The sequence below is a fragment of the Onychomys torridus genome, chromosome 8 (genome assembly GCF_903995425.1).
Source record: "Onychomys torridus chromosome 8, mOncTor1.1, whole genome shotgun sequence".
Taxonomy (NCBI): domain Eukaryota; kingdom Metazoa; phylum Chordata; class Mammalia; order Rodentia; family Cricetidae; genus Onychomys; species Onychomys torridus.
Genome location: NC_050450.1, coordinates 37,336,637 through 37,350,497, shown reverse-complemented (window position 1 = coordinate 37,350,497; position 13,861 = coordinate 37,336,637). Strand labels below are relative to the sequence as shown.

General features: G+C 43.2%; 1 protein-coding gene across 2 annotated transcripts; it reads right to left on the bottom strand.

Moving 5' to 3' along the window:
* Positions 1 to 720: 720 nt before the first annotated feature.
* LOC118589020 lies at positions 721 to 10,826 on the bottom strand. 2 transcript variants are annotated; one of them, XM_036195841.1, is made up of 4 exons: positions 10,560 to 10,826; positions 9,753 to 9,894; positions 6,846 to 8,078; positions 721 to 2,727 (listed from the first exon to the last, which is right to left on the bottom strand). In XM_036195841.1, the coding sequence occupies exons 3-4, from the start codon at positions 8,055 to 8,057 to the stop codon at positions 1,411 to 1,413; spliced, it is 2,529 nt and encodes an 842-aa protein (XP_036051734.1). In that variant the 5' UTR covers positions 8,058 to 8,078; positions 9,753 to 9,894; positions 10,560 to 10,826; the 3' UTR covers positions 721 to 1,410. The 2 variants fall into 2 exon arrangements, with proteins under 2 accessions (XP_036051734.1, XP_036051733.1); XM_036195840.1 differs by lacking the exon at positions 9,753 to 9,894.
* Positions 10,827 to 13,861: the final 3,035 nt, after the last annotated feature.

The following is a 13,861-nucleotide window of genomic DNA, read 5'->3' as shown; positions in this document are numbered from 1 at the left end:
GCCCCCTGTTGTCACCTAGCTCTTTCTGCCACCAGCCTTCTTCTACAGTGAGTTCTTTCTCTCACCATGCCCTTCCATAGGACAGAGAACAGGGCTCCAAAACGTGAGGCAGATTAAATCTTTCTTCTCTTAAGTAGTTTCTGTCAGGTGTTTAGGACACTGAGACATAAAAGGATTAATACAAATACTATAGAGATTATCCAGATATATTATAAGGAGACATGGATAGGATATATTGCTCTCTGTTCTCTGAAGAACCGCCATGCAGAGCTAAAATGTGCATGCTTGCTTTCTGCACATGGAATCCATGCATGGCTCTTTACACACCTTCTAGAAGGGCAGCTCTTCATACAGAAAGCAACACTACAATTTTAGCAAAGTGTGATATTAGATGTGCCAAAGAGACACTGTTTCTCAATAGGATGCTGTGGACAAATAAACTGTCTAGAACTCCACATGCTGACCTCTCTCAAGTGAGGCAAGTACCAACACCCCCACTGGACATGAAACAGTAAGGTAGTGTTTTGGAGTGAGCTTACCACAAAGAAAGACATTTTATTTAAAGATTTATTTTATTTATTACATAAACAGTGTTCTTTCTGCAAGTTTGCCTGTTCTCCAGAAGAGGGAATCAGATCTCATTACAGATGGCTGTGAGTCACCATGTGGTTGTTGGGAATTGAACTCAGTACCTCTGGAAGAGCAGTCAGTGCTCTTAACTTCTGAGCCATCCCTCCAGCCCAGAAAGAAAATGTAACTAGTGCTTGTGCTGCCTACAGCCTGAAGTTTGAACTCATTCAGGTTGACTGATGAAGGATGTGAAATAAAATATCCTTGTTTTCAAAGACTGAGAGGACTTGAAGGTGTGTTCACCTATCCCTGTGTTACTCAGCTCTTCCTGGAGGGATCATGGACAATGGTCACAATCCCATCTACATGTAGCTTTTGTGTCCATCCTGGAGGGAGCATGGATGTTGGTCACAGTCTACCATGTGTCTCCTGGGTCCAGGAGATACCCCTTCATGTGGAGATGTGTGCTGGGAACCAGCCTCCTGTACTTGATAAACACCAAAAGATATTCACCAAGGCAGGAAACTGATTTCTTCATCTTAGGAGAGTATGGCAATGCCTGGAGAATATCCATGAGACAAAAGATCCAAGTTTAATTGGACAAAGGTATTTTAAGTCATCTGTTTACAACCATGTATTCTCATATGTGATATTTTAATGGGAGACAGCCTTTCTCATGAGTTTTTACACTGCTGACGACTCTTCTTCCACTTGCTACAGTGACAGTCTGTCTCTGAAAGAGGAAAGGGATAGTGAATCCTCTGGTCTTTCACTGCAAATGATTGCTACTTCATAGTAGGCTCCAAGTCAGGGCCCAAGGCCAGCCAGAAGGTAAGTTCCTCATAGCTTCATAGCTGCTTCCCAGTATTCTGGGTCATCAGACACGCAGGACCCCAGCTTCTGTGATAAAAACTCCTCCTTATTGAGAAGAGTCTTGGCATCACTTGACACGGTATCAATGAAGAGACTTTTCAAATAGTAAGTCTTTCTAAAGTAAAGGCCTGCGGCAAGTGGCCCCCCAGTAACAGAGGAAATATATTCAATGTATTTCAGTAATTTTTCTTCTAAGGACATGTCTTTGGTCCTTGTTAGCAAATGGAGAGACTTGAGGTGTGCCTTGACTTCATTCACAGACACATTAAAATCCTTGGCAATCTTCTCCAGTGAGGCATCATCCAGCCCAAAGTAAGACCTGTAGAGATCCAAGGTCTCCTCTACCTTCTGTGTTTTATCTCTGATCAAGCCCCCAAATGAAATGGTGGCCCATGCTCCAGCCTTCAAGGCCTCCAGCCAGATCTTCTGTTTTAGGAAATCCCTCTTCCGGTCAATGGCAGTCTCAGTAACACTGTGCAGGGACATCATGAAGATGTGGCGCTTGTGGGCTGGGAGCTCTCTCAGTAAGGTGGTCTCCAGCTCTGGGAAGTCAAAGGCCGACTTATCAAAGTTAGAGACCAAGAAGACTGGAGGCTCACTGGAGAGAGCCTTCTGAAGATGCTTTGAACAGTTTTCTCTGATTTCCTTTAAGACACCGTCCTTATTGAAAATCTTAGGTTTTCTCCTTTGTTCATTACGTATATCATCATCTATCTTGGTACGGACAAAGTAGAACTTGGTATTCATCTTGGTGATGGCTTTGGCCAGATGTGCATCACTGTCTTTGAAACGTGTAGCCGAGATGATAACAAAGAAGTCATACTCACCAAACTTCATTTCAGTTAGGTAGTTTTGTGGTGGGAAGGTAGTGGACCCAATGCCAGGCAGGTCCCATATTGTCACTGTGGGAAGCTTTGGGTGTGGGTATGGAGTTCTCTTCATGGTTGTCTCTACCACCCCAGTGGGGGCTGCACCTTCTTCTTCATCCCTCACTCCCCTCAGGGCATTGATAAAGCTGGATTTGCCCACCCCTGTTTCTCCAGTCACCGCAATGTTCAGGGGGGCTCTGTCGATGTTTCTCAGAGCATCGCTGATCACAGAAGCTGCTCCTGGAAGGTTCTTATTCTCCAGGTGGGATTCAATCAAGGTGATGGTTTCCTCGGAGAGGATTTTGTTTTCCTTCCTGAAATTCTTAAAGAAGTTTTCAAAGCTGGATGCCAAAAGCTGAGCCATTGGAGCAGAGGGTCTGGAAGGCGTGCCTGTAGCTGTTTGCCATAGAAGAGGCTGAATAAAGGAGAAAGAAGACATCGTGATTATTATACAGCAGAGCAGGGCCTAGGATTTGTGCTACAGTAAAGCAGGATTTCGTCCTCTGTCCCTTTATAGGCAGAAGCACGTTCCTCTCTGTTCCTGGCTGCTGGCTAGATTTCTGGCCTGCATGTCCAGTGCCCTCTTGCTCAGACTCTACTTCTCCCACGGCTTCCCTCTTCCTTTGCTGTCCAATTCGAGGTCCATTTACTCCACACAGTCTCCTCCTCTGGTGTTGATTTCTTATTTAAAATCATCTTCAAATTCTGTTTACTCTTTTTAAATTTAATACCCATACATTGTAGAAACCCTGAGGGCACAGATCAACATATCAAAACTTTTAAACAGCATCTCCCATGGAAAGCTCTCCCTCACGTGAATGCTTGCAAACATTGCTTCTCAGCCCTCGTGACCTCTGGTCTCTTAGCACAGCCATTCTAGTTCTCTCGTGAAGTCTGTGAATAAAGGGAGAAGGACCACGAGGTGGGGAGTGGAGAAGATTCCTTCCATGTCCCACAGAGGGCTGGACACATCACTCTCTGTGTGTAATAGACTATGTTTTACTTAAAGAAGACAAATTATGTCATTTGTTGGAAAGTGGATGGAACTGGAGATAATCCTATTAAGTCAGTTAGGCCAGTCTCCGAAAGACAAATATGATTTCTAATCATGGGGCTTAGATTTTACATAGATATGTTAGTTTTCTACATATGTATGATATGAAATTGGAAGTGAAACTGTTTCCTAGGGACAAAGGGACTAATGGGTGTATTCTTAACATGCAGTATGTACATCTTTGAAAACTTCAAAAATAGATAAATAAAAAAGTCATTTGAAAGGAGATATGCATCTATGTCATCCATCATTTTTTAACAGGGAACCTAGGGGATGGTCTCAGTAGTAAGCAGACTCAGTGGTAAGCAAATTCTCCATATGTCCCTGCTTTCTTGTGTTCTGTAGACCTCAACCAAATAACCAATAAAAATGAAAAACCCAACTGGATACAGAAAGAGAGAGAGAGAAAAAACAAAAGAAAGAAGAAAGGAAGGAAGGAAAAAGGAAGGAAGGAAAAAGGAAGGAAGGAAAAAGGAAGGAAGGAAAGAAAAAGGAAGGAAGGAAAAAGGAAGGAAAGAAAAAGGAAGGAAGGAAAAAGGAAGGAAGATGAAAGAAAGTGACATTAAGGAAGACACTAAACAAAGTGTCCTTATTTTTTTAAAGTTAAGAACCCTGAAGAAATGTGTTCCCAAACCCCTTCTCTGAGAGAGAGTCAATTCTTCCCCCACCCCCCCAGAGTTAGACAGAGCTTTATTAGAAATAAAGCAGGCCTGGAGAGAAAGGAAGAGGGCAGGAACAGAGAGGAAACACAGGAAGAGAGACAGAGTCTTAAGGCAGGAGAGACAGGGTGAAGATCAGACAGGTTTCCATTAGGAAGCCACACATGTTTTCCTCAAAGGTCCACAGATTTCATATTTTGGACTTTATAGGTCACATGCAGTTCCTGTCACATACTCCTACTTTAGTATAATCTTACAAGGACATTAAAACTGTTTCTATTTCATGTATTGTACAAACCCAGACTTCATGATAGCTTTGAGTGTAGATCTAAGTTTATCAACACCAATTGTAAAAATACCAGAACTTTGGAAGAACATGTAGATCCACAGTCGTATTCTTTTCTTTTGATGTTAGAAACACATACAGGGCTTTGAATTGCAGTTGAAACACAAGGTAAATGTAGTCAGCCAGGAGAGACTGGCTTGTTGCTCCAATATTCTAGTGTATGAAGATTTCAATCCTGAAGCTTCAGTTATACAGAATTCTAGTTGTGATTCTGCCAAACACCTTGTTGAAAGCCAGATCACCAATAACAGTAAGGGATATGGAGGATGGTGTCAATATAGATCCTATAATCATTAGGAATAATATATTAAAATATCAAAACTCTCATATGAATACTTTGAGACATTGTGTTTGAAGCTGCATGCATGTGTGCAGGTGAACATGCACATAGTATGAGTCCTATGGATCTACTTTTCTCTGCCACTCTGGTGTTGGGACTATGGCCTTAATTGGTTCACATGTAGAAGTAATATTTAGGAACTCCTGGTCATCGTGGCTATAGAAATGAATATAAATTTATGTATAATGTATTACTTACACTCTACTATTCATGTCATAGTTGCTTGCAATGCATGAGAGTACCCAGTCTTGCATGACCATCTGAGACAATGGTTCTCTCCAATTCTTCCATGGAATGGAATGAGCTAAAACTCACTAATTGCCACCAGAATAAAGATATGGCATCTAAACTGTGATTGTCGGGTAGAAATAAACCCAATATTGTGTAACAGACTAATCTTCTAAGACATATTTTTCTGGAGAAGTTGCTTAGTAAGGACTCAGTATATAAGTAGAGAGATTTCCATGTGAGGCACAAATTCCTATACTGAAGACAAGAATTATTAAACATGACCAAGGCAATGTTACACACAAAAGATCTTAGCTCTCTAATAAAAGTTTCTGAAGAAATTGAAATGGATGAAATTCCTGTTCAATATTTCAAAAATAATGACAACTATCTCAATCACATGAGAGGGGAGAAAGAAATGTTAAGGGGGAAATACATAGCATGAGCAGGAGATTATATATGAGAAGAAAGTGAGGAAGGGACTCTGGGGTAAAGGGAGCGACCCAGAGAAGCACAAGGGCACAGTGGAAGGCAGTAGGGAAAGGAATGACTAAAACATAGAAGGATGAATGGGAATGAATAATGACACATTTGTGTAGACATGCCGCACTATAACCCACCATGTTGTAGATGAACCGGAAATATAATAAGAATGAAAACTCAACGAGATCCAAGAGAATACTGATGAATGAAATTAGAATGAAAATGTAAGTTGCCTTAGAAAGTCAGAAGTGACATTGTGAAAGAAACCTTGAAAGTCCATTTTTAATAGCCACAATCACACACACACACAGCAGATAGGAAGCCAAGGAGAAAAGGAGAGAAGGAAGGAAGAAAAAAAAAGAAGGAAGAAAAGATAGAAGGAAGGAAAGTGAGGTAAAGGAAAGAAGCAACCAAATTTCAGTAATTTACCAAGGAAATGGAAAGCATTGAACGATGCTCTCAAAACACTGATGAAAGAAATCTCAAAGAAAGCTCCAAAAGATGCTAAGATTCCCATGTCTATAGCTTATCAACATTAATGTTGTCAAAGTGTCTGTACTTCACATAGGGATCTACAGAGCCAACACAATCTCATTATAACATCAGTGTCATTTAAAATAGAACTAGACTGAGGAATTATAAAATTCACATGGACACACAAAAGATTGCAAATAGCCCAAACAATATGAATCAAAAAGAACAGGGCTAGGAGGCATCATAATACCTGATTTCAAGGCATAGTACAGAGCCACAGCAAACATTATGGCAGTGGCATGAAAACAGGCCCCTAGACCAACCAACTGACCAGAAGAGAAGACCCCGAAATGTCTCCAAACATGTACAGCCAACTGAGTGCATCGACAGTCAATCAACATCTCAGTAAGTCTTCAAAAACTAATACTGCACAAAGGACACATTGTTGACAAATGGAACTGGGGAAACTGGACTCCAGGCAAAACTAAAACTTGACCCTTATCTTTCATCCTATACAAAAGCCAGCTTTAAATGGGCCAAGGAGCTTAATATAAGATGAAGAATTTGGAGCTCCTAAAGGGAAATGAGTATGAAAAACTTGATCAGATTTTTCCACATAGAGTTCCCAAAGCATAGGAAACAAAAGCAGACAGACAAGGAGGATTTCTTCTAATGGAAATGCTTCTTAAAAACAAAGGAAATAAAAATACAGCAATGAGGCAATTTATAATGAAGAGCCTTAAGAGTGCATCATGTAACAGTCTCAATCAGAGAGACCATAAGATCTCAACAGGTGCAGAAAATGAATTTGACAAAATTCCTTAGAGTCACTGTGAAACATTTCAACAAAGTGAGATAGCAAGGTACTTCCTGGAACAACTGTGAAAACCCTATTTTTCCCCATTGACTCCTCCCAGTGTGAGAGGTGTTAGAATTGAATTGAACTTACCTTCTCCATAAAAAACTCTTCTTTGCTAAGGAGACTTTTAACATCATTTGCCACAGTGTCAATGAAGTAATTTTGCAAGTGGAAAACCTTTGAAAAGTAAGGACAGCTAATGTACTCTAATAGTTTATCTGTTAAGGATTTACCCTGCTCTTCTGAGAACAATTGTGGAGATTTAATGTTCGCCTTGAGTTCTTCCAGTGGCACGTGCAAATCCTCAGCAATGTTCTCCAGGGATGCCTCATCCAGGCCAAAGGAAGATCTGCAGAGGTTCAAAGTCTCTTCCAACTTCTCTATGTCATTTTTGGTCAAGCCCATAAATGGGATGGTGGCCAATGCTCTTGGCATTACAGATTCCTTCCAGACCTTCTGTTTTAGTGCATCCCTCTTCTGGTCTATGGTGGAATGAGTCACAGTTGGCAAAGTGAGCTTGAAGAGGTGGCCTTTCTGGGCTGGGAGCTCCCTCAGAAGGGTGGTCTCCAGCTTTGGGAAGTCAAAGTCAGACACATCAAAGTTAGAGACTAAGAAGACTGGAGGCTCCTGCTGGGTAACTTCCTTAAGTATACTGGAAATGTAATTTCGAATCTCCTTTAAGACATTCTCTCTATTAAATCTCTGAGGACGACACCGTTTTTGAACCACTAGATCATGATCTGTGTGGGTTCGTACAAAATAGAAACTCCTATTCGCTTGCACAATGGCTTTGGCTAGTTCTGCATCATTATGTTTAAAGCGTCCAGAAGAGACAATAATGAAGAAGTCATACTCCTCAAACTTGATTTTCTTCAGATAATCATGTGGTTGGAAGGCAGTGGACCCGATGCCAGGCAGGTCCCATAGTGTTACACTGGGACACTTGGAGTATGGGTATGATGTCCTCTCCATGGTTGTACATATGACTCCAGTGGAAGCAGCCGCACCCTCTTCATCAAGCCCCACTCCCTGCAGAGCATTGATGAGACTGGATTTTCCAGCCCCAGTCTCCCCCATCACTGCAATGTTCAGTGGGGCTTTCTCAATGTCACTCAGAGCATCTCTGATGGCAGAAACTGTTCCCTGAAGGTTTCCATCCTCTAGGTATGATCCAATCAAGGTGATTAATTCCTGAGACAGGACTTTGGTTTCCATCTTGAAATTTTGAAGATTGGAGTCAAGGCTGGAGGTCAAAACAGGGTCCTCCTTCTGGGGGGATGTAGAAGAGGAGGTCTGACCCATGACTGGGAGTAGTTGATAATACTAAAGGGAGGAAAGAACCAGGAAGTTCAAAGAATTAGTTCAGACAGAGCTAGCCAGCGGGAAAGCAGAGCCCCTATAATGGCCCCACATTGCAAATAGGCTTTCCCCCCTTTACTCAAATGCTCAGGACTCAACTGCATTTACTTCTGGCATGGATGTAGATTTTGACTCAACTCAGAGTCCTTTACCCTTGACCATTTTCCTCTTTAGAGCACTTTGAGTTCTTCAAGGTCAAATTCAAACTTATAACACCTGCACTAAGGAGGTCAGGCTATGAAGCTCATGTTTGAGGTCAGCCTGGGCTATGATAGCAAGACCTTTGTCTGCAAAAGAAATTACCCAAGTACAAAGCTTTGTCAGTCTCTTCAAATAAGGTCATATTATGACAAGTAAGTTGAGTTTCAGGCTTTCAGTTTTACTTTAATAATTGACATGAATGGTAATTATTCAAATTCAACTGGAGAGCACAACCCATGTTCAGAAGAAGTGGTCTTAAGGATTTTGGAGACCCTTGTTGTATCTATCCTGGGTTTCCTATGACTGTGATATCTAAGAAACTCCTTTTACTCTTTGATGCTCAAAACCCTCTGTTTTGGCAATCAAAACCATGTGGTTGTAGTGGTCATAGGCTCTGGTGTGGGGGAGCTGCCAATGTGGTTTTGTGAAATTCTGCATGATATGCCCATCAATTTTCCATCTAAATATTTGTGTTTGCATCCGTGAATTACTACTGTTGTCTATGCTGGCCATGGAAGCTGCCCTATAGGAGTAACTATAGAGTAACTCACAATGGAGTTGAGAATAAGCAATGCTGAACGCTCAGCTGGAAGTGGGAAGTCTGTGTCACCCCCTCCAATGCTCAGTGTAATGCAGAAGAGACGGCAGAAAGGATGTAAGGACTGGAGGAAGGCTGGATGTTTTGACAATGTACAAAAGAAATGTTACCCGGAAGGGTAAACACTCAAATAATTCAGTCAATTAGTGCCCTAATGAGCTGTAGAGACAGTCATCAAGAGACTAAATAAAATGACCAATAAATACTTGAAAACGTTTTCAATAGCCTGAGCTATCAGAGAAGAGCAAATTAAAGCTGCTTTGAAATTCCATCTGAACAAAGTCAGAATAGCTACCATCATGAAACACACTAACAAAAACAGCAAATGCTGATGAGAACACAGAGAGGGGAACCGTTCACTGTCAGAAGCTGGTGCAGCTCCTCCAGAAATAAGTACGAACTTTCTTAAGAAAGTTCATCGCTGGCCCAGGAATCCCATTGATTCAACCTGAAGGACTCTTCGTCAACAGACCACAGAGATGAAAGCACATGCATGAAATGAAGTCAGTGTAGATATCTGTATACAGAAGAATGGACAAAGGAAACATGACAGAGACACAATGGGATTCCATGTAGCTGGGAAGAAAAATGAAACCATGACATTTTCAGAAAAGTGAGTATAATTGGAATCATTGATCAGAGAAAAGAATCCAGATCACAGCAAGACAAATATCCCACATTGTCTTTCACAGGGTGAACCTAATCTTAAAAGCATGTGTGTCTGTACCTGTGTTAGATCACAGTTTCAAAAAGGGATCATGAAAGGCTGAAGAGGTTTAAGGGAGGTGGGCAATCAAACAACAAGATTATATGATATTTTACAGAAAAATAGTAAATACCTCTGCATGATCCTCAAGTCAGTACTGAGCATGGCATACTCTCTGAAGTGTTTGGAAAACCACAACCTCAGTAATGTCATCATTGAAGGAGTTTATACCCTGCCATAGAGATAGTTTCCTCAGTGCAGATAAAATAGTTGATCTGAGACAGAGAAAAACACCACTTAGAAGCTTCCTCTTCCAAACCCAACCCAAAGACCTTCCTTTTCCACAGGTGGTCCAGGTAAAGCTCATGTCTTCTCACAGATTCACTGTTCACTAGGTGATACCAGTGGGTGTTCTGATCCTAGAACTGGATTCCCATGGTGTAAAAAAAATAAACAGTTACAGCAGAGCTGGGTGTGGTGGTACACACCTTTAATCTCAGCACTAGGAGTCAGAGGTCGAAGGATTTCTTTGAGTTGGAGGCCAGGCTGATTTTCATGTTCTAGACCAGCCAGAGGCACACAGAGTGATCCAGTCTCAAAGAAAACAACAAATAAAAACACCAGCTACAACTACAAACATCCACCCCAAACAGGTTACAGCATTGACTCTGAGGATCTAGCCACACAGCCTGCCCTCCTTCTTCAAGCTTAAGTTCTCCTCAGAAGAGCAACAGACCCAGGAATGCACAGGTGATAGAAAAGTTTGTTGCTGTCTTGATGGTGGGTTGGGGTCTTCTGTGGTGCAGAAGACAGAGAAGGGTCCTACTGAGCGAAATAAAGCAGAATACAAACTCCTCTGCCCTGGTGCCAGGAGTTCATCTTCCATGTCATAAGTAAGTAGGATTTTTAGTCAAGCTACACTTAGAAATCCTTCACATACCTGCTCCTGAGTGATGATGTGAGTGGACCTCCTGAGAGGTCAGGTCTTCTCTGGAAGCAAGGTCACTGGGGTAGCTATCCTAGGGAATCCTCTAAGCTGGGATGTTTGGGAACCAGATGGGATGCAGAGTGCCTGTTCTGGTGTTTGAGGAGATCAGAACAGCTGGTAAGTGAAGGTTGATCTGCCTGGGTTTCCTTCCAGATGCTGCTGCATAGTCTTTGCTCTCTGCTCTTCACGTCCTGGATCGGAATACTGCCTTCCTGGTGTGGGTAGGGTTTGGTTTCTATTCTTTGAACCAGCTGACGGGTTTACACAAATCAGCTGACTAGGTTTCACATCCTCCTTCAGAGAGGGAGGCGGAGATCTGCTGAAGTGGCCTGAGTCCAGCTGCAGGGCTTCCTGAGTGCTTGGGTACCATGGTAACCAACTCCAGTGTCAGCGCTCCCTGGCACTGACCACTCTGCTTCCTATCTCAAGACCCTCTGCTCAGATGATGGCGTCTATTGCTGGGCAGTGTTGACTTTCAGACCCGGGGAGCCCAGGGTGCAAGGGTTGCAGACATTTGCTGTACCCCACACCCTTGCTTGCTGTCCTGTTGACTTTCTCTCTCTCCCCCAGTGGACACTGTAAGTGGACATGTGTTTGTAGGGCTGTTGTCACTCAGGTCCCATTCACCTTACTGTGAGACAGCATTCTCACCGGCTCAGACTTCACCAATTAGGCAAGGCTGCCTGGCAAGTGAGCTCCAGGGAGAAACTGACTGTCTCCCTAGCCACTCAGGGGAATTTCCAGTGTGATGGTGAACATTAGGTTTAGAGGATAACCTTACAGTGCTTGTAAAAACAACATTGTTGTAGCTTCTGAAAGTCCTGAGGAAGTTCCTCCTCCTTGAATGTTCCCTGTCAGCTGCCCGAGATGGACCACTTCCTGGTGCTGTTGGGCTATTCTTAAAACAATAGCTAGCTGTTGTAAAACATTTCACTGCCCCAGCTATTTCTAAAAGGTAATGGGCCACAAGATTAAACAGGCTAGGACAGGTGTCTCCTTGATGGGTAAGGTGACCTGCTGAGGTCCCATGCTACCTAAGTCAGAAGCTCATTTTTTAGTAAAAGTTGTGGGGGAACTGTAGGTCCGTGGCCCCTGTTTTGGGTAACTGTTGCCTTGCTTGCTGACCCTGACCTTGATATCCTCCCTATGCTAATTCCCCCTATGCTAATTCCCCACCAGATTCCACCTTCCTGAATGCTTAAGGGAAGCTCCTTGTCTGTGAATCCAGCATATTGGGCATTACCTGCTTAGATGCAAGATTGTAAAACATCAGGAGTGGGGTGGGGATTTAGCTCAACTGTAGAGTGCTTGCCTAGCATGCTCAAGGCCCGGGGTTCCATCCTCAGCTGAAAAAAAAAAAAAATCAGAAGCGAACTTCTGCCATCCGGGGTTCCCTCATTGTGCTGTAAGTCTGTATTTAAGACCTCCTCCCTCCTTCAATAAATGACATTCGACATTCAAAAAAAAAGAAGAGGGGGTCAAGAACATGGGACCTAAGTAGGCCCTCTGAATGTGGGTGACAGCTATGTGACTTGATCTGTTTGTGGGGTCCCTGGCAGCAGGACCAGGACTTATCCCAAGTGTATGAACTGGCTTTTTGGAGCCCATTCCCTGTGGTGGGATACCTTGCTCAGCCTTGATACAATGGGGAGGGCCTAGGCTCTCCTTCAACTTGGTATGCCAGACTTTGTTGACTACTATGGGAGGCCTTACCCACTCTGAGGAGTGGATGGGGGCAGAGTGGGAGGGAGGTGAGGAGGCGGGAGAAGGGGAGGGAGGGGGAACTGGGGTTGGTATGTAAAATGGAAAAAAATTTTAATAAATAAGCATATTTAATAATAAAAAAAATTAAACAGGCTAATGGCAAAGTTCTGCTTTTGTATGAGACTCTTGCTTGCTTGGATGGCTGAGGCACATGCTGGACATCTGTTATAAAATCAAGGCTTTCTCACACCCAGAAGGATATGAGTTAATTTGGCTCCCCAAAATTATATCTTTGTGGGTTTTTTTTCCTCCTAAATAATGCTTTGGCTAACAATTGTCAGCGCCTTACCTAGAGAACTCTCTCTGGTCCTGGCCAGTCTTTTTGTTTTTGTTTTTTAATTTAATAATAACAAACCTCTGATTTACTAAAGTTAAAACTTGGACTGAAACCTACTCTGAAGGACCCCAGCCCCACAGCCCCACAAGGGAAATGCTGGAGCAGGGAAAAGCACTGACTCAGACTCCTGTCTCTGTAGTGTGTGTCCCAGGGGTGAGAAGTCTGTGCCTGCTGAGGCCAGGGGTGGGTTTGGTGAGGGTGGGGTTCAATTTAATGACATGCTGGAGTCAGTTTAATAGAGAGTGGACTTCTCCGTGGGATCAGAAACTGGTGTTCTCCATGAGGATGGAGGAAAAGTTTCTCTGCAAAGTGCAATGCAGCGGGTGGGAAGCTGGAGCCAGGAAGACCAGCCATGTTGCTCTCTGAGGTTCAGGGAAGCTCTGGAGTTGACTACCCCTCTAGCATTTCCTGGCAGGATCTTAATAGAAAGTTGGGTAAAGAGGAGCAGGGGTGGATAATGAGAGAGAGAGGGTGAAAGAGAGAGGCAGAGAAGGGGAGGGCGGGAGGAAAGAAGGGAGGGAGAGGGAGAGAGAGAGAGAGAGAGAGAGAGAGAGAGAGAGAGAGAGAGAGAGAGAGAATCCAGGGCATGGGCAGACAGACCCTGGAGCTCTGACTTAAGCAAAGCTGCAGGGTACTCAGCACAAACTCTACCTACTGAGGTCTCCATATTGCCCAGAGTTTTGGACAATGTGACCCACTGTTGTGTAACAGATTTCTCTGAGAGTGAAACATTCCATCCTGCTCGGAAGTTCTTTAAGCAGAGAGGTAAACAACTCAAAATACCTTCAGGTCAAAGACCCCAGACTCCTGGGATACTTTTGGCTGCGGGAGGGTGCCCCAGAAACCAAGACTCCAAACCAGCAGATGCAACAAGCAAGAGGAATTTATTCAGCGTTTGCTCAAATGGACTCTCTGCCCAGGTCAGTCAGAGAGCACCGAGCAGTGGTTACAAGCATTTTTAAAGGCAAAAACCACAGAATTAGCATAAGACACCAGGTGGTCCGGGATTGGCCCAATTTAATATACTCCAATTGGCCCAATATACTCCAGCAATCATTTTGCTACTCTGGAAATTTTGTAACACTTGTCATAAACTGGTTGGCTCAGGGAAAATCTAGGGGGAGCGGTTATCCTGGAGGGGAGTTCACATAGT